Here is a 21,564-nt window from a genome sequence, read left to right on the forward strand (position 1 = left end):
AAAGCAGCAGTGAACCCCCTGGGACGTAGATCTCCAGGCCACCAAGTTGAAGCCAATTTACTGATTACAATGCCTTTTAATAATGTGCTGCTTTTTCATAATGTAATAGTTTTATATGTTTTAATCAATTATATGTATTTTATGGTGTTTTGCATTTGTGTTGTACCCCGCCTCGATCCAGAAGGAGACGGGTAAGAAATAAATATTATTATTATTATTATTATTATTATTATTATTATTATTATTATTATATTCCATGGCTCTCAGGAGCGACCCATCTCAAGGAAGCGCAGCCAGCCTTTTGGGAAAGCGACATACCATATTTAATATGATTCCAGCCTCTTGTCTTCTGGGCCGGCAAAACTGCTTCGCTGTGTTCGACACCTGGTTTGCGAAGGCGAGCAAGTCTTCCACAGTCCCGTACTTGACGGATGACAACAAAGACACCTCTCTCCTGCTGAACAGCAAGGATTCGGTGCGTTCCTCGTTTTTGTTCTTCTCCGGGCAGAGCGCAAGGAGGCTGTCTTCGTAACTGGCCAGCTCCCCGTTTGGGTAAAGGTTCTCCATGATGTCGATCACTTCAGACACATTTAAGTCTGTTAGCAGTAAGTCAATCTCCTCTTTATTGTCGCTATCGGTGCTCATATACTCCATTACGGTCTGTCCTCTTCCTCTTCCTCTACCTATAATTGGCAAGCCAAAAAACGAAACCAAAAAAGTAGAATAATATTTCACAGTTGCTTAAAGAGGAAAACTAAGAGATTTCAACAGAGGAAGTATTTTGCATGCTCATCTCAAACACCCAGATCTGTACCATGAAGAAAAGGAGATGAACCATGCAGTCACCATAATCATAGGCTGCAACTCTGTGCACAGTTACATGAACAAGGGTGCAATCTTGTATACACTTACTGGGGAACAAGCCCGTTGATATTAGTGGGATTTACTGCCCAATAAACATGTACTGGATCAGGCTGAAAATCTGATTTAAAGCAATGGGACTAAAGTGACCATGACAGATTTTGACATTGGGCACAGTCTGGAGTTACACATGCTTGACGTCCCATTGAGTTCAAGGGGACTTTCTGTTAAATGCACCTTAACATGGCTCAGGGCCTTTTCCAGAGGGCAACCAAAAGCAGATTTAAGTGCTAGTAGCAATACCAATAGTGCTAAAATAGGACAAGCTCATGATGGTCTAATGCAGCGCTGGGCATCTTGTGACTCTCCAGATGTTTTGGCCTACAACTCCCATCAGCCCTTATCAGCATAGCCAATGGTGGGGGGTGACGGGAGTTGTAGGCCAAGACATCAGGAGGGCCATGGGTTGCCCACCCCTGGTTTAACAGGAGGGTGGGCGGTGCTCTCTCACATGATAGACAGGAACAGCAGCTAATTGAATGCACCAGAGACAGTGGGGTGAAGGCAAAAGTTGGGCTGAGAGGAAGGTCAGAAGAAGAAGGAGGAGGAGGAGGAGGAGGAGGAGGAGGAGGAAGGGAAGCAGTCAACCCACACCCAACCTGTACCTTTTAGCAAGGTTTAGAAAAGTGATACCAATGCCTATATTGACAAAGAGAGCAGGGGATGGGGGATGGCTCCTCATGTTCCCAGTATTTAAAGCAAGCAAGCAAACAAACAAACCAAAACCTTAGGGAAATGTTTAGGGCTGGGGGAACTCCATGCCATCTCCTTCCCTTATTGGTTGAAACCTGACTGGCCTTCTTCTTCTTTCTTCTTCATTTATTTTATTTATTATTGCATTTATAATCCACCTTTTTTCCTCCAAGGACCCCAAGGTAGCGTACATAATCTTCCTCCTCCCCATTTTATCCTCACAACAACAACCCTGTGAGGTAGGCTGGGCTGCTGCTGCTTCCTTTTTCTTTCTTTCTTTCTCTTTTAATGTTTTCCTGGAGCAGTCTAGGGCAAGAGCAATACCCCAGCAAAGAAAAAGAGGGCAATGAATCAAAGAGCACAGGCTCTTGGACAGGCATGTCTTGCGGTGTAAACCACATCACAGTGGGCATCAGCCAATGCACATCCATGACATTCCAGCTGCCACAATCCACAGTGCAGTCATATTGGCAAGATTCGGAATACCTGGCGGGAAGGACGGCAATTCGCCAGCAAATAGGTATTGTGTTTTGAGGGACGAGAAAATGTGCTATCCCAGAAATGGGCATTCTGCTTTAGGAGAAGACATCTGAAAGACACCGCAATCCTTCTCATGCGTTATGAGAAACTGGGCTGGAAACGAAGGCCCCGACTCACTCTGGATTGTGCCCATAAGCATGATCCAAGTTAAAACCTCCACCGGCCCCCTTCTCCACTAAGACAATCCAAGAACCGACGCTGTGACTGAAACGCGATCATCGTAACGCAATCGGTCTGCAAAGCGAAGTGCATTCCAGCCATATGAAGTGTAGCTTCAAAAGGAAGAAACAAGACTCCACATTACAGGAATTCTACAACTGTACAGTAATCACATCACACGGTTTGCTCTCTTTTTTGCTTTGTTCCCAGATTGTTTATTTTTTTTCTTTTGAAAATGCAAATTCTTGACGCACTTTCAACAAGGGGTTTAGGAATGTGATGGGAATTTACAGGAATCCAACACCGACATGCCAACTAAAAGCACCTCTCAGTCCACAATCAGAAGGAACCTTCCTATTCACAACACAAGGATTGCGTTATTCTAGACAAACTGATGACTGGAAATCCCCCAAGCATACACATATTTCCATCAGAAAACACACACACACACACACACACACACACATCGGGAAGAAGGAAATGGAGTTGGAGCAATTACCGGCTGCAAAAATGCCAGATTTCTTTGCTGGTGTTACATTAAAAAGCATGAGTCGAATCAGACTAAGTCCTAGCACCGATCCACAGAGCATGGACTGCTTCCTGATTTCTACCGAAAGGGCTTCTATGAAACAGCTCCCGTCTCTGAAGAATTGTCCCATTGTCACAAGATCATCTGGCACTGAACTCATCAGCAGAAACAGAAAATTCCAGAGAAAAGGGAAATTCCTGGTGGAAAGATGACATGGCCAGCACAAACTGAGATTTGACATCAGATATGATTTTAAAAAAGGTCTAAATTTTATCCTTGTGTACCCATCACTTTCATACAGAATTCCAGGCTTATGCCTACTTTTCTTCTAGCTGAAGACGAGTGTCTCTCGACTCACCTGGCTTGCTCAACACAATCACGTGTCCCACTGACAACTGGACAGTGACACAGATAGAGAGAGAGACCAGTTAACTCCTTCCAAGGTCGGGGAGGTGACACCTGATCTACTGGAGCTGTCAGACTATGCAGTGTGCCTGGTCACAGTGGCGTGCTTAGCTCTAGTTGCTGGTCAAGATCCCTATCTGCACTCATCTTGCTGCATAGCTGTAGCAGCCTTCTCTCACATGCTTACGCCTGGGATACCAGGAAAGCACGTGCACCGGAACGGAAGCGAAAAGTTGGCGTCATGGCTAAGAGCTGCAAGCCCACCTCAGCATTAAGACCAGGACCATGATGCACGTCCGCAAAGTGCAGACAGCCACCCTCTGGAATGGGGTCAAATAAAAAAAGGGAAGAGGCAAGTCTGAAAAACATGCTTGCAGACGAACTGGGCAAGGAGGGGCTCATTCGCTGGCAGGCAGATTTCAGTCGTATTATTTCGAAACAGAGCGAGACATTTGAGAGCTTCATTGAAACAGCAGGAAATGCCCCATTCCTGCCCCGGCAACAGGAAATGTTGAGTCATCTTTCCATCAGGATCAAAATCTCTTCGGCCCAAAGACTTAAGTGCTGTGCTTTCTTCATCATGGGTGGGCATACTGGAGCCTAATCTACACCAAGCAGGGTGTTGCACTATGAAAGCGGTATATAAAAGGCAGGAGCCACACAACTGCTTTGTAGCGGTATTAAAGTGCACTGACAACTGTTGGGGCCCACTGACACAGACCGTAGACCGCTTTCATATCACTTTCATAGTGCAATGTCCTGCTTAGTGTAGATTAGGCCTGTGAGACTGTTTTCAAGGGTTCTGGAATAGGGAATCCCTCCACAGCAGGGGGTTTCAATAGTTTCCACCAACTAGTTAAGGATTATTCTCCACATAGAACTTCCATGTCATCTATGTTTTAATGGTGTCTGGATATTTATTTGTTTGTTTGTTATTTTTGCAGCTTAGATCTCCAGTCCTACAATTCAAGATTCACAGTGGTAGACTTCAGATCTAGCACAAGGTGTGCCTCTGCAATATGCAACTCAAACCTACGCAAAGTTAGGTGACAATTGACTTCATTGGCCTTAAACAAACTCTGCACAGACAGGACCAGGGCGAATGCCAGTCTCCTAGCTGAAAGATGCTGGCTAAGGCAGGGGTGGGCAACTTACGGTTCTCCAGGTGTTTTGACCTACAAGTCCCATCAACCCTAGCCAGCACAACCAATGGTGAGTGATGCTGGGAGTTGTAGTCCAAAACATTTGGTGGGCCACAAGTTGCCCACCCCTGACTTAAAGACTGAGTTTTTCCCCAGGCCCAAACTATATATCTGCCTTCCCCAACCTAGTGCTTTCCAGATGTGTTTGACTATAAGTCCCATCATCCCCAGCCAGCATTAGAGTTTTAGTCCAACACATCTGGAGGGCACCCAGTTGGGGCAGGTGGATATATATGATTCCAACCTCATTCTGGTTAGAGATCCATGTAAGCTAGGCTAAAAGAATGTCCCAAGTTGGCACTGGTAATAACACTCCTTTAGTTGTTCTCTATATACATGCACCCATGCACAATATCCTAGCACCATAGTTATGAACACTTGGGATGGATTTGCCCACATGATTTCTCCACAAATCACTGATTTTGCAGATTTGTTGCACAGGGGACTTTCATGTGGAACAAGATCATCACAAGCCTAGAAAACCTGAGTTTGGGGGCTTACCAAGTTCATCCTGACCTCTGAATCCCAATTCAATGATGATGATAATGATAATTAAAAGGGCAATGCAGAGGATAACCTGACAGTAGAGAAGAAAGCTGTCCTTTGTGCTATGTACACATTATGCCTTGTCTGCCTGATCACAAATACCCAGTGGTGTCAATTCATGGTGATCTTGGATCAATAATCCTTGGGAAGCCTGGCAGGGAATTCCCTTATGATGATGAACCACACCCCTTTCATCACAGTGAAGAACAGAAGAAGAGCCATGATGGAACAGATCAAAGGGTAGCCCAGCATTCTGTCCCCACAGTGGCCAACCAAATGCCTATGAAAAGCCCACACCTGCGACATGGCAAGATTCTCCTCCTTCTGCCCGTGTTTCCCAACAACTAGCATACAGAGTCCTACTGCCTTCCTTCTGTTCATGGTTCTCAGGATCCAACCCATGGATATTATCTGTCATTATAAAACGTCTGCATATTTCATGAACCTCCCCTCCACCCCCCAGCACTGAGAAGGACCAGGCCATTTGTGAGAAGACCTCCACACTACAAATGGAGATCAGCTTTATACTAGTTGAAGTGTCATGGCTTCCCCACCTACCACCCCAAAGAATACAGCAAACTGTGCTGAGAATTATCTGCTAGTGACCCCTTGCATCGCCTCACAGAACAGCATCTTCCCAGACTTCTGCAGAAAGGGAATGTCTGTTAAAGCAGTTGAATGAATCAGTCAGGGGAGAGTATTGTAGGTATCGGATTATACCTAGCAATGCATGGTCCAGGATGGGTAGAGCAGGAGCGAGCAGCCATTGCAGAGGGAATTCCGCACACAAAGCCACTGGGGGGGGGGGAGCACATCCCTCCCCGCTGCTACTAAATTACCAGCACTGCACAAAAGCACCTCACCTTCCCTGCACACTTTGCTTAAAAGAAAAATCGGAGGTTGCCACCACGGCAAATTAGTGGTAGGGCACTCATGGCTGCGATTTCAGCCTGGAGACGGGCAGGCACTTGCGGCCCACAAGTTATGTGTTGGCCACCCCTGGTGTAGAGACTCCTGAAGACACTTTTGCTTTGTATTCCGACTGCAGCAACACAACCTGTATCTTTATATCTCCCACCTGGCTACTGCCTTGCATTCCGTCTCTCCCATCCACCCACCCAGGGTTAGTTCTTCTAAGCTGACTCTGCAGCAACACCACCCAAGAAATGCACAGCACAGTCTTTCTCCCATTCACTGAGCGGGGGTGGGGGTGGGGTGATTTCCTGCAAAAGTGTTCTGGAGGCCGAGCCGTGGATGACGCTAGGGAGGTTATTTCAGGCAAACTGGGGCACGTCTGACCCGTACAGTGCTTTGCGCAACAACCGACTGAGACAAAAAAGCAAGTCACTTGCAAGGATGCTAGCTTGACACTGGGTGTCAAAAAGTCTTCCTCGACCTGGTGCCCTCCAGATGTGTTGGGAGACTACAACTCTTGTCATCCCACAGCCAGTTTGACCCATGCTGGTGGGGATGATGGGAATGGTAGTCCCCAACATGCCCAGAGGCCGCCGCAGAATTGGAATAGTTGAGAGGGCCCAACAACTACTTTAGGATGCTCTATTATAAACAAACAAAAAAAGTTACCTGTCCTGGACCATGCATTCCTAGATACCTACAATACTTGCCGCTGACTAATTCATTCACATGGCAAATCTCCATTTTGGGAAAGGGTCTTTCTCAAGGATGGGCAACCTCTGGCCCTCCCGATCTTATGGCCTACAACTCCCATTATACCTCACCATTAGCTTGGGCTGGCTTGGCCAAAACACCTTGACGGCCACAAGTTGCCCACCCCTGATCTATGTAAATGGAAGAACAGAAAGCTAAGATTATCTGGCCAAATCTTTGGTCTTTTCTGTTTTCCCACTGTTTCCACCCCCAGGTTTTTTTTGGACCACCCAGTCTGATGAAGAGTTCTGAAGAACTCAAAAGCTTGCACGGCTTTGTGGAATTTTGGTTGTCCCTAATAAAGATATTGCCCCACTGAGGATCTATAAAGCTGGCATTCCAAGGTATGCTCAAGCGGCTGACCAGCGAAGCCATTAAGAGAGGTGTAAGCAAGCATTCCTACATCTGTAACAGGGACACCCAGGTGCTGTGCATCCCCACAGAGCAGAAACGTGACCTCATTTTTGAGGCAAGCGTCTTCTACTTTTTGCTGCAACATTGCTGATCACTGATTCATGCAACAAACTCTGAGCAGATAAACACAGCTGGTGATTCAGGATTGGGGCATCCAGATAGGCACAACACTGGAGACTGTGGTTGGCAGCATGTTTTGACACACTCCATCCAAGATGGCAAAGGAAAGGTTGGCAGAGTTTACTATTCTTGCTTCCCAGATGGGCATGCAGAGGAAGGAAGCTGCATTTTATTGAGGCAAAGCACCAGCCCCTCTGGTTTAGTTCCAGTTACTTCCACTGGAGGCTGGTAGCTCTGACATCAGTGGGGTGGATCGCTCCTTTAGAGTTCTTGGATCGCTCCTTTAGAGTTCTGACTGGTTCTGACTGAAACCTGGAGCAGATTCACTGCCCCACTGACATCAGAGCCACCAGCCTCCACTGCTCACTCCACTCTTGACTATTAGAGATGAGAAAGACCTGCTTGAGATCTCAGGCAAGTTGTTGAGATCATTTTAACACAGCCTTCCTCAACCTGGGGCCCTCCAGATGTGTTGGACTGCATCTCCCAGAATGCCCCAGCCAGAGCTGGCTGGGGCATTCTGGGAGTTGTAGTCCAACACATCTGGAGCGCCCCAGGTTGAGGAAGGCTGTTTTAACAGGAGATGCTAAGGACCAGGGACCTCTCCACACAAAAGCGGGTGCTCTACCTCTGAGCTCTCCTCAAAGGCTGAAAGGACTAACACAGCCTTTCAGATGTGTTAGACAGCAACTCCCATAACCCATGGCCATTGACCATGCCAAGAATGATGGGAATTGCAGTCCAGTATATCCAGAAGATGGAAGGTTGGGAAAGGCTGCACCAAAGATATACCAGTTCCTTACTTTTCTTTGGGGATTAAAGGGTCCACCCAGAATTAAGCACGGGGCACCAGCACTGCTAAAGGTTGTGTGCTTTCTCAAAAGGCCAAGAATTTCCCAGTGAAATTTCTGTCAGGTGACCCAAAGAAACTGCAAAAGGTGCCTTTCACTTTCCTGTTTGCTCAGGGGAGCTGCTGCTCAACTCTCCTTTGTCACTCCTCCTGATGATGTGACATCAACCACGGGAGAGTGCAACAAGAAAGAGCAAGCTGAAAAGGAACTCCTGAAACTTCTGCATGCTATTTTTACCGATTTGACTACTGTGAAATCTCTCTCTTTCTGTCTCTGTCTCTCTCACACACATACACCCCTATCACTTTTTGACTTACAAATCTCCATCCAAATTTCTAACATGCAAGCAATGTGACACAACTCTCTCCCCAAATGCCTAAACGCTGCCCCCCCCATATCTCTCTTCTATCAGATATCTCCTCCAAACCTTCATTTCCCATGAAGCCATTGCCTTACCCTTCAAGGCAGCATTTCTGAACCTGGTGCCCTCCAGATGTTTTGGATTTCAACTCCCCTTGGCCCCAACTAGCATGGCCAATGATCAGGAATGCTGGGAGTTGCAGTACAAAACATCTGGAGGGCACAAGGTTGGGGAAGGCCACACCTCCCACTGAAATGAAGACTATGTGTGTGTAAAATCCAAATGAAGTCCTAGTTAGAGTAGACTCATTGAAATGAATGGGACTGAACTTAGGCATGATTAACTTCAGTCCTATTCATCATAATGGGTCTACTCTAATTAGGACTTATATTGGATTTTACCCACTTATATTCATCCTGTATTACATATGCCTCCCTTTTTTCTCCTCTGTTGTCTCCCCTCCTATTGAAACATTGCACCCTTTTGCTTGCATTATTCTGTAAAGATCTGTATGCATCGGCACCATCATCATCAAGTTCAATGGTCTGGATCCAGACTAAGCAGGTTGCGCTTAATTCCTAATGAAATCAACAGGACTTCAATCAAGTCATGACTAAGTTGTCCCACTGATTTCAATGGGAGCCAAGATCAGGTAACTTAGCATGGATCCAATCCACAGTGTCCATTGAGCAAACTGTGCCAGACTGCCTTCATTTTAAACCAGGGTCCCTCCTCGACATGATTGGCAGTAATGCACTGCACCTCCAAAATAAGTTTGTTTCAATGCTTGGAGTATGGAGATTGTGGAGCAAGGAGCTATGTGATCACCTGCTCAGAACGTGCTAATATTCTGCTGGAATGAAACTCTTGATTCTCAAGCACACTTTAATCTAAGCAGCCAGTGCAATTAAAAATCGCAGCAAGAACAAGCCTTCTCACATCTTCCTTATTCTTCCCTTGCTACAGAGAGATTATTTATTTAAAACATTTATATCCCGCCCTTTATCAATAAGATCTCAGGGCAGCATATTCCTAGTGAAAACAGCCAGTTTATTATTTCATGCGGGGAAAACCCCTGAGTCAATTAAAAATCACTCCCAGCATGAACCTTTCCCTGCACCTGCCAAATAACATTTCCAGACAAGAAAATGCAGGAACCCATCTCTTTTAAAAACAATAGACAGCCAGGCGCTCAGCTTTACAGGAACATGCTTACTATTTCGCTAGGGGCTAAAACGCACTTGACACAAACAATCTCAATAAACCTTACAACAACCCTATAAGGTAGAAGAGTTCTATTATTCCCCTATTACCTCAGGGGTGCGCTCCATCTGAGGCCAAGAGGCAAGTGGCTTACCTAAAGAGCCATCTAGCGACTGAACCTTAGAATGGAGATTTCCTAGTTCGCACCCATATTCATCTTCTTCGAGGATTGATTAACTGTGATCTTCGAAAATCGGCGCCATTAGGCAAATCGTTCTGAGCCTCAGCTTTCCTAGCTGTAAAATGGGAATGAAAAGTGACCTTCCTCGTCCCCCTCGCCAAGCATCAACAACAGAGCCCTTTTCAAATTAAAGCTGCTATGAAGTTGAGCTGTCTATATTGCAACTGAAGCTTATAACCCATCATATGTTGGAGGCTCAGGGCGGGTAACAATGTGTAAAATCCTAAAGCAGAAGGCTGAGCCAAACAGAAATGGGGGAAGACTTACTCGAAGTCTGCCTTTCTCTCGATCTCCGCCCTTCTCGCAATCGCTTCCCCGCCGATGGCAGCGTCGCGTATCGCCTGCCCCCTCCGCGGAGTCCGGGCGAAAGAGCGAGGCGCGCGGTCTCCGTCCACCTGCCAGCCCGAGAGGCTTGTGCGGGCGCAGGCGGAGAGCGCCGCCGAGTCCCAGATGGAACGGGAAAGCCCCGGGCGAGGGGCGGAGCTGGGCCCCAGAGGGGGCGGAGCTGGCGCCAGAGGGGGCGGAGCGAGCGCTGCAGCCTAGCCGGCCAGTCCGAAAGCCGGCGACGAGGGAGCGTCTGACTCGCAGCGAGGCCGCTGCTTTCGATTTCGCTTTTCACCCCCTCCACCCAGCGCGGAACGCGAAAGGGTCCGGCGGCGCAGCAGAAAGTTGGCGCGGCTAGGGAGAAAAGACGGGGCGGGCCGGAGGCTTCGCAGCCCCGAGGGTCTTCCAGTTCCAGGGAGTTCAAACCTCTTTGCTGCCCTCCAGGTCAAAGTGCTGCTCTTTTTAAAGAAACGTTTTATTATTTGGGCTGCTTTTGACCCATCCAACCCTCAGAGGGCTATCAGAGCTGCCTTCCCTTGCGAATAGTTCTGTGCCGTTGTTGGGGGTTTTCCCCGCCGCTCAAATGAAAACTAGCGAAAAATGAAGATGAGAGGCGTTTAAACGAAGGAACAAAATCGTGAAAACAAATCTAAAATAAGTTATGGTAACAGAAGCAGTGATGGTGATTGTTTTTTCACCAGCAACGGGCGTGGCACTTGGCAAAGTATTGGACAGCTAAGTACCGGCCCCCAACCTGGTGCCCTCCAAGTCTGTTGGGCTGCAAATCTCATGCTGGCTGGGGATGCTGGGAATGTCTGCCCAACCCCGTGCATCTGTGCTGCAAGGCCTGGGGCTTCCGCATTGGCACTCCTTCCAGGCATCTGCACAGGAAGGAGCACCAATGCGGAGTTGGTGCCGCTGCCGGACTAAGCACCGAGGAGGGGGGAGGAACAGGAATGGGTCAGCCGCACTGTAAATAAATGAATGAATAAAAAACGGGTGGGGGAGGAGAGGAACAGGTCAGCCGGGAGGCCGCTGGGTTGAGCATCGGGAGAGGGGAGGACCGGGGCAGCCGGCTCTCCTCCCTCTGACTGATCTGTTCCTCTCCCCCTCAGCCCAGAAATAAGCCTCACTTTCTGGAACTGGATAGAATTGGATGTTTGGCTGTGTGCCCATTTTCTCCACCTATCTCCTTTGGTTCCCTTTTGCTATGGGTCCTTACTAGTTTTCATCCATGTTCTTGAAAACCATGTGGAGTCGGCATGACACTAGCTGCCCGCAGTTCCCCACAGTGACCACCCTTTCATCAGTCCAGCCAAAACATGGTGATATAATGACAAGATGCGCATGATGTGTACCTAGGGCTTTAAATTATATCAATCCACCGTCCTTCTCTTTGTCTCCCCTCTGTTGATCATCACCATTTTTTCCTTCATCTGTTAGACTTTTCCCCTTCTCTCTTTCTCCTACTCTCCAATTTTTCCATTCGCTTCTCAAAAAAAGTCACAGGTGTAATAGCAGTGGTTTGACCTGTCTAAGTTGTCCTATGACTCATCGGTACGTCATGAAACACCAGCTGAAGAACAGCAGTGAGATACAGTGTCTTTTATTGGCCCAGCTTCTATTTGATATGAGCATGCAAACGTTTGAGATATAATTTTCCTGAGTTCTGCAGAACTCCTACATTTATTTAAGTATTTATTTAAGGCATTTTTACTAGGGCTGTGCACAATGCCCCCCCCCCCCTCAATTCACCTTGGAGGCAGTTTCAGGGCCTCTGAAATGCTCCCAATTCGACTAAAAGTGCTTCGGGGGTTAGTTGCCTTGCTTCGGCACCGAAGCCATAGCAAGATTTATGTCCCCCCCCCCCCCCAGTGGGTCAGCCTTGTGGATTCTTGGGTGCAAGGCCGATTGGGAGTCCATTGGACTCCTCAATCCCTGCTCACTCCCACTCCATCCACTCAAAGCCACTGCCAGGACTTGCCTCCTCCTCCCTGAGAGTTGAGCTGCATTTTAAAGGTAAGATCACGGGGCTCTTTCTTAAATAGATCTATGGTTGCAAACTAGAAGAAATGTCCCTTTACAGCCACCATAGATCTATTAAAAAAGAGAGAGCCCCCATGATCTTACCTTTAAATTGTGGCTCAGCTCTCAGGGTGGAAATTGCATGGCAAGGTAAGTCCCAGCAGTGGAGGTAACTGGGGAGGGAGAGGAGGGCCGGAGGGACAGGGACCAATGGTCTCACAGCTGGTCTCACACTGGCTTTCCCGTGCAGGCAAGGGGAGTGGCCCTCCCCCACTCCAAATTGGCCCAAGGCACCCCAAGGGCTTCGGTACCGATTCACTTTGAGCTCTAGGGTGCCTCGGCCAACCAGTACTGGCTTGGATTCGGGCTGAGGCAGGCGTTTCCAGCTTGCTTATCTCGCTAATGCCTGTGATTTATGACAGCAGGCTGAATTGGCTCAGATTCAGGGGTTTGACCCAAGGCCCTAATTTTTACCCTGCTCTTAATCTGAAAAGTGCTCCCAGATCATCTTATATATCACTCTAAAGGACATGAATAGAATAGAAATGTAATAAATAAATAAATAAATAAATGCGCACACACCTGTCCTTGTTCACAGATCAGTTAAAAGATACGACATAAAAAGGGGATAAGGAGGGAGGGAGAAAGCAAACTCCGGCTCCAGTTCTTAAAAAGTTGCAGTTCTTGTCACAACAGGATGGATACAGTTCAGGTAGCTTGACAGAATGACTGCCACTAGGAGATAGTTGAGGATGAGACAAAGGCTTCACATTTAGCAAAAATCCCATGTCCTTACTGGAGCGTTGTCTTCTGGAATCTTTGAGGATCGGCACAATACATGCATTCCCTGTCCCATGTTCTTCCCATATATTTCAGTTCTACCACCAGCAGATAGTGCCGTTTTATTGCCTGATTTCAATATATTACAGCATATTCAGGGTTTTATAAAATGGCGGATTCCTGCTTGAAAAAGGCGGGAGAGGCATCTAAGGCTGACAATGTCACGAAAAGGACCTGCAAACTTCTGTGAATGACCAATCACAAGCAAGCAATAAATCACTCGTGGAGAAGCTCAAAGGCGTTTCTTCTCTCCGCAAAGCAAAAGGAAAATCCCTGATTCCCTGCTGTCCCTCTTCAACAGCTTGTTCACATTCCTACTAAATCAGATGCTGGCCCCAACAAAAGAGATCACTTTACATATTATGTAGCTTCCAGCTTCAACTAAATGTCTTGCGTGTAAATTATTTGTGTGTGTGCACCTTGCCCTTTTGCCAAGAAGCCCAGGACAACATACATGGGCCCTTTCTACACCTAAGGATTATCCCAGGCAAATGGAAGGATCATCCCTGCCTGCCCCAGGATCCCCTGTGTGTCATTTGGATGCATTGGCTGGTGTAGACATGCCCACGGTCTTTCCCCTCTTGTTATCATCAATCGTGTGAGCAGATTAGGCTAAGAGATAATGCTTGGCTTCCCAGGCTGCAGTCCTATACACATGCCCCTGATAGTAAGTCCCATTAAACCCAACGGAGCTTTGGGCTTACTTCTGAGTACCCAGGCCTAGGATTACATTGTCAGTGAGCATCATTACTTAAGGGCACAACCCCATACATGTCTACTCAAAAGTAAGCTCTGCTGAATTCAGTGGGACTTAGCAAGTAAGTGTGTTTGTGTGTGTATAGGATTGCAGGCAGAGTGAGGATTTCTCTCTCTGGCTTCAGTCCAACACTGACCCTCCACAGACAATTTTCCACAAAGACATTCTGTTGAGGTAGTAGCTTCAGGCCCATAATAAAACAGCTAACACTGGGCACAGGAAAAGGGGCTGAGCTGCTCCAGTCAGGAAAAAAAGCATTACAAAACTAATGTCTATCAATGCCCTCCCTAAGGAAGTGCATAATTTGCCATATTTTCTTTTCCAGGTTATGACATATCTTTTGACTGAGGCCTTTATAATTTGTATAACGTTGCACCTGCTGGAAATTGTTGCTGTAATTTTTATTGCTATCTTGTTTTATGGCTGCTTTACGCGATGGAGGATGGCATAGCCGTGTTTTAAATAAAATAATGTTTTTGTTTTCTTTTTTTTAAAAAAAGTCCGCTCTCCTTCAGTTTCCACACCACACAGGTAAATAGGCTCTGCTCCCTCCCAGATAACATCGTCTCATTTTCTTTCTCTCATCTTCCACCCCAGCCTTGTCTTCCCAGGCTTACCTTCTTGAAGATGGTGACCAAGTGATTCATCTCTCATAGGATCTCTCTCTCTCTCTCCAGCCGGTTAGTCCCTCACAAGATCATATAAAGGAAGAGTGTGAAAACTGAAGCGGGCAAAGGAAGTATATCAGGTGTGGTGCAGCAAGGATACTTGGGAGGAATACAGGGTGAGGAATATAAAGGAGGTGTACAATTGAGGCGTACCGAGGTGGAGGTGAACAGCATCAGGAGAAAGAACATCTCCTCCGTAGCAGCTCGTGCCGCAGCTAGACCTTGAGATGTCATTATTTTTAAAAAACTGCCGGAACGATTAGCATTCTTCAGTTCATAATTAATTTTAATGACACTCTTGTTCTTACAGGTCATGCTCACAGGAAGAAGAGGCGTCTCTTTCTCAAGTCACGTCACTGCATTTATGAGGGAGTGTCGCCAGATCCCATCGAAAAAGCATATAATGGCTCCTGTGGGGAGGGGCCAATGAAAACATTTTATTACCTGGCACGTGTGTGAAGGAATCAGTCAAGGAGATTCCCCTGGCCTCTGGCCTTCCCTTACGTCTGTTGGATCTCTGGAGAACAGAGTGGAGAGATGGCAAAACTGGGATAACTGATGCCACTTAAGGATGTATCATGACCTTATGAGCATTTTATTCCACGTTCACTGCTATATGGAAGTGTGTGCATCCTTTAGAGGACGGGCTCCATCACACCTACTTTTTTTATCCAGTTTTCATCCATGGTTTCCCCCACCGTTTCCTTAGCAGGTCCAGCACTGGGCACTTTCATGTTTCTGTGTTGCGCTCTTTCAGCTCATGTATCTTTTCACCTGGAGCATTACTATACCAGTGAAATCTCCCACCCCACCCCTTGGGAAAGGTTTACAGGGGAGGAGGAGCGAAGGTTTGTTTTGCTCATTTCAAAGGGTGGGCAGATGAACAATCATTTCAATTTCTTTTGTAAAGGTGGTCAGGTCCCGTCCTTTGCTCCAAGGTAACCAAAATGCTTACATAAGTTTTAAACATAAAAAGATCAAACTTGGCATGGTGATTGCTCTTAAGTAGGGCTTTCAGCATGCCAAATTGAATCAGATTGGTTCATCCCTTGATTTTTAAAGAATTTTTAAATCCTTCCCACCCCACTTAAATCCAAGACTCTTGTTCATGCATTGGTTATTTCTCGGTTGGACTACTGCAACCTTCTTTTCACTGGCCTTCCTTCTTCTCACATCAGTCCGTTGGCTTCTGTTCACCACTCTGCTGCTAAGATCATCTTCTTGGCTCGCCGCTCTGACCATGTTACTCCACTTCTGAAATCTCTTCATTGGCTTCCAATTCACTTCAGAATCCAATATAAACTTCTCCTGTTGACCTACAAAGCTTTTCACTGTCTAGCTCCTTCCTATCTCTCCTCTCTCATCTCACACTATTGCCCTGCTCGTGCTCTTTGCTCCTCTGATGCCATGTTTCTCGCCTGCCCAAGGGTCTCTACTTCCCTTGCTCGGCTTCGTCCATTTTCTTCTGCTGCCCCTTACGCCTGGAACGCTCTTCCAGAACATTTGAGAACTACAAGTTCAATCGCAGCTTTTAAAGCTCAGCTAAAAACTTTTCTTTTTCCTAAAGCTTTTAAAACTTGATTTTGTTCTGACTTTATACTGTTAGTTTTACCCTACCCTGTGCCTGTTTGGTGCATTCTCTTCCCCTCCTTATTATTTTATTATGATTTTATTAGAATGTAAGCCTATGCGGCAGGGTTTTGCTATTTACTGTTTTACTCTGTACAGCACCATGTACATTGATGGTGCTATATAAATTAATAATAATAATAATAATAATAATAATAATAATAATAATAATCTTCCTTTCCTTTGATGTTGCAAAGCTGTGCATCTCCAAGTTCATAAACTACAGATCTGCTGTTTCCCTTACTCAAGAGTATATCCCATTGATTTCAAATGCATTTACATCCAAGTCATACAGAAATCAGATGCATGGTTACCTTTGAGTAAACCCCATTGAACAGAGAGAGACTTACTTCTGAGTAAGACCTCAGAAGTAAGCATGGGGTTGCAGAGCACTTTCCAGTTTGCTGATTTAGACCTTTAAAAGAAAAAAGCTTGTGAGTGGCCACACTATTAAGTCAGTTTTATATGTGTATAGTGTTATTAGGTCTTGTTACAAAGTAGCTCTCTTATGAGTGAGCAGTACTGACTCCATCTCGAAGCATAGGAATGAGATCACACAAGGCTAGGTCAAGTAATCCATTTTCTAATAGACCTCCTAAAATGCATTCCCCAGGAGCAAAGGTGGGGGTAAAATTGAGCAGAATATAAAAGCTGAATAGCAGGAGTGATAACTGGTAATATAGCTGGTCATGCACAAGCTAATGTGTTCCTATTGTTAAACTCTAGCCTGGACACCTGTCCTTAAGACAGTCATTGGCATGTAGAGTCATCTCTTGTTGAAGGGGTTTTTCTGGCAAGTACAGCCATCATCTCAAAATACCCTCTTTTGTTATGTCTTTCTCCCACAAAAGTAGCATCACTTCTGGGGCTTGTGAGCAGTGATGTCACTGCTTTTCTCTAGATTATATAAAAACCCTCAGGTTTTAAGAGTCAAGCCCCTCTTCCCAGATGCATGGGGCCATGCTGTTGAAACCACTAGGTGCCTTACCCCCACACACACGCCCCCCTCCGTAAGGCGCCACACTGCTACCAAAATTGCTGAGTCTCTCCTCCCAGAGGAAAGACTCGTGCTCCTTCTTTCTTCTTCACCTGATACCATAGGACTTTTTTCTGTCTAAACATGCATAGGATTGCAGCTGGGGAGACAGTCTGGGGCCATGGGGTGCTTCGGGTTCCTGGATCTGACATCAGAGTTAGTACTCCAGCCCCAGGAGTCTGAGCTCCCTGCCTCCCTCGAAGCTTCTGCAGAGACAACCATGCCAGCTGCCTCTCCAAAGTCACAGAGGACAGAACAGGGCGCTCCCCTGGGTGGGGAGAGCAGGGGAAGACTGGGGAGGCCGGCTTATGAGGACCCTCCAGCTCCAGCCTTCCCTCCTCCTTCCCTCTCACTCCATGACGACGTAGCTAGATGGGCGAAAATGCCCATCTAGCTAAAATGCAGAGCAGGACGAGCACAGAGGCAAAGCCCACCTCCACCAGTCCTCCTGCTCTTCATTGGATGGCTTTAAGCCTCTGTGTTCGGAGGCTTACGACCATCCCCATAGGATTGTGCCCCAAGTCTTTTTCCCATAAACTAAGGAAAGACTTTGACGAATATTGCTGCGTGTGTCCCTGATTTGTATGTACAATAGTATCATGCCATATTTTATAAAAAGCAGGTGTTTTAATCTTGCCTTTAGCTAATTTTAGTTGGTAAGTCCATTTTTCTGCCAAGGCTGTTGGCCACAGCTCCATGTACCAAGACTTGAATGTTAGAATTTCTGCAGCTTTCTTGGGAGCTGCTGTCCGCACGAACACAATTCATTCCTTAGATGTCACTTTTGCATTTTGTTTTTCCTGTATGGTTGACATGGGAAGAATTGCTGATGTAAGATAAATAATTTGATGTGTAATATTTACCATTTCTGAGAATATTATGGTCCAAAACTTTCACAACAGGACACGATCATCACATTGCTGATTACAATTTCTCCAACATTTTATATTGTTTGTGTTTGTTATTCTTGACAAATGCATTGGTGTCATATACCATCAGTGTAACAATTTAAACAACTTCTGTCTAAGGTTTATTGATACAGTTTTCTTTAATCGAGTACTCCATAATTTATCACATAGATCTTGCTTTATTGTTATCCCAATATCATTTCCCCATATTAGTTTCAACCCATCTGACGTATTTGTGTCTATTTCAATAAGAGGTGAGACTAATCCTTGCGTATATTGACCATATGCTCCAATAATATCCCTTCAAATTTTGTCATACTTCTAATTGTACTTTGCCTTTCCAGAGGATTCATAGTAAGATAATATATTTGACAAAGGAGAATCAAGTTCATTTGCATGTGTCATGTTTTATCTGCTGCTAGACTTGCTCATTTTTATGTTACCTTGAGCTGGTGGAAACACCCAATTTAGATGTGGGGTGCTTCCAGACAAGGGTTTTATCAAGCCATCACCCTGCCTTGTTCATGCAATTTTACAGAGGATTGAGATGGCAGCCTTCACTAGTAACCCTCCCATGTTTTCCCATGGCTTCGTCCACCCTTTTTCATACTGCAGAAAATTTGTTAAGGAAAAATAGACAGACTAGCCGTACGGTGCCTTCTCATTGGTAGTGCTAGGAGCTCTCCATCTGGAAACACTTGTGAATATCTCTAAACATCAGACGCTTTAGCAACAACTACACTGTGTATACCAGGGGCAGGCAGCCTGGCACTTTCCAGATGTGTTGGACTACAGCTCCCATCATCCCAAGTCAGTATGGCAAATGATAGGGGTTATGGGACACAGCTGGAGAGCACCGGGTAGCCTATCTGTGGGTGTAAGCACTTAAACTGTGGAAGACGCTGGCTGAATTCCTACTGCAACAACATAGTGGACACTGGTATCACTTGATTGCTCACCTAAATACCAACGGCTTGACTCCACATGCATCAAAGCAGTGGGTGGAGGCTGAATTAGGCGTCATGTAGTCCGGTCCCAAGCTTCTAGTCCTGCAAGCAGAAAGTCTCTGGAAAAAGTCTTCAAACCGTTACAAGTGGAACTGACAAACTTGTGCCTTTTATGTTTCACTGGGGAGGTCAATAGTCACTGGAGGCTGGTGGCTCTGATGTCAGTGGGGCGGTGGATCTGCTCTGGGTTTCAGCCAGAGCCAGCCAGAACTCTAAAGGACTGGCTGTTTTGAGAACCGGAGCAGATCCACCGCCCCACTGACATCAGAAGCACCAGCCTCCACCGACTATTGACCTCCCCAGTGAAACATAAAAGGCACAAGTTTGTCAGTTCCACTTGTAACGATTGGAAGTCTTTTTCCAGAGACTTTCTGGAAGTCTCCAGCTACGATCTTTGATAGCAAGGGGTCCTTGAACTTTTTGGGTCAGTGGGCATGTTTGGAATTTTTACAAAGAGGACAAAATGGCTACCTTGCGAGATGGGTTTGGCCATTCATAAAATGGCTACCATGATGGGCATAGTGGGTCACAAACACTCACTTCCTGGAATACACGATGGTGAGACTAAAAGAAAAGCAACCTGTCTAACAAACTAAGCAGACAGCAGAGGTGAACTCTAAGCTCCAAAACAGAAGACGACTCTTGAACCCAAACCTTGGAGGGCAGCACTTGGCTTTGTAATATGCCAGCCTCCCTGTTAGAAGGAATCTTAAGAAATAAAATTAAAATCAGGAGGCGTGAGGAGCCCCGCAAGCACCAAGAGAGGTGTTTCTGGGTATCATCTTGGAAGTCCCGGGATATTGGGTTATTTTTGCCTGTTCAGAGATTGTAATAATATTTGTTATCCTAGGACAGCAACTCTCAAAACTCGCTGCAAGCAATCGGTTTACTGCTAGTTACATACTGCCTTTATACAAATCTATGGTGCGACCACATTTAGAATACTGTGTGCAGTTCTGGTGAACGCAAATAAAAATATATATAGTAGAGCTGGGAAAAGTGCAGAAAAGGGCAACTAAAATGATCAAGGGACTGGAGCATCTCCCCTATGAGGGAAGGTTACAACTGGGATTGGGAGATTCAGGACAGATAAAAGGAAGGACTTCTTCACAGAGCACATAGTTAAACTCTGGAATTCGCTACAAGATGTAGCGATGGCCACCAGTTTGGATGGCTTTAAAAGGGGGGTGGAAAAATTCCTGGAGGAGAAGGCTATCACTGTGTCCTACTTGGGTTGACAGTTGATTGGCCACTGTGTGAACAGAGTGCTGGACTAGATGGACCCTTGGTCTGATCCAGCAGGGCTCTTCTTACGTTCCTAGGTGTGAATCAAAGGGTGAAGTGAGTCAATAACTCTTGGCATGATCACAGGTCCTTGATTCATCATGGTTTGGGCTCTTATCTCAGACAGACGGAGTTCCCAGTGCTACAGAGACACTGTTGTGACTGGGGATTGGGCCAAGATAGCACGTGGGTGTGGCTGAAACATCCCCAAACTGGCAGCGTAGGCACAGAATTTGATTTAGCAACCTCCTCTATCTTGATTGCAGAGATCGGATGATATGAACCTGGGGCCTGCAAGTGTCTGTGATTTGCATGCCCCCCCTTCCCCCCACAGCCCGACTGATTAACGACCTAGGTTGGGGGTCACTTGGCGTGAGTGGGGAGGAGGAAGCTTTTCTTTCGCACTAAGCAACAAAACCCCGTTCTTATCCCCAAACAGTGATCAGAGCGATTAAAAGGCATTTGGACTTTAAATACCCAGCTGCTCTTTTAGTTCCTTTAGATTTTAAAGAAATTTCAAGGGCAGGGTATTTAAACCAGCTTCACAAGAAAAGCATGTGGAAATCGGATGCTTGTGGTTTTTTAAACAACAACAACCCATAATTCCCCCCTATATCTTATTCTGTGGCTTACTCCTGAGCAGATGCATAGAATGATGCCATAAACAACCGTTGAAAGAGTCCCCAAGTGGCCCAGCACTTCCCAAGTGCATTAGGGGCAGCTCAGGGAGGGGAAGATGTCTGGTGGAACATATTTCTGTGGCTATCATCTTCATCTAATCGACCTAAGAAAGGTGCATTTGGATAAGGGCTTAGTTCCCGTCCCACTACGTCATGTTTCTTCTTTTTTAATGGTACCTCGTGATGAGATTTGCCTGATAAAAGGCAGAGATGATTCATGGGAGCCTCAGGTGTGCAGCCACTGTGTTCATGGCTTCAGGCTGGCTTGTGATTTTGACAGAATGCTCATAAACCACATTGCATGGGTGCATTTGAATGCAGGCCGTCTGAGAAAGCCTGCATTCAATGTACAATGCTCCATGAACTCTGATACTGAACTGTGACCCTTCCCTACAACATGCCAAGGATTTGATCGGTCTGAAATGCAGGACAATTCTATTTACTGCTGCAAGTTTTTCTTGAAAAAAGCATCATCAACAACACCACACACACACATATTTAACTTACAATGGAGCTTGGGGACATTGTTGTTGTTTTTGTTGTCACATTTGTA

The 21,564-nt window shown here is 46.1% G+C and overlaps 1 protein-coding gene across 2 annotated transcripts in view; it reads right to left on the reverse strand.

Moving 5' to 3' along the window:
- The window catches only part of MAP3K8 (mitogen-activated protein kinase kinase kinase 8), a 29,165-nt gene extending 14,698 nt beyond the window's left edge, over positions 1-14,467 (reverse strand). Inside the window, exons 1-2 of one of the 2 annotated variants that reach the window (XM_063129161.1) lie at positions 14,417-14,467; positions 319-683 (exon numbers count right to left, since the gene is read on the reverse strand). In XM_063129161.1, coding sequence (XP_062985231.1) covers positions 319-683; positions 14,417-14,453 — 402 coding nt within the window. In that variant the 5' untranslated portion in view covers positions 14,454-14,467. Of the gene's footprint in view, positions 1-318; positions 831-14,416 lie in introns of those variants that run through there. The other variant, XM_063129246.1, reaches the window with a different exon arrangement.
- Between the last annotated feature and the right edge of the window lie 7,097 nt (positions 14,468-21,564).

The sequence above is a fragment of the Elgaria multicarinata genome, chromosome 1 (genome assembly GCF_023053635.1).
Source record: "Elgaria multicarinata webbii isolate HBS135686 ecotype San Diego chromosome 1, rElgMul1.1.pri, whole genome shotgun sequence".
Classification (NCBI taxonomy): Eukaryota; Metazoa; Chordata; class Lepidosauria; order Squamata; family Anguidae; genus Elgaria; species Elgaria multicarinata.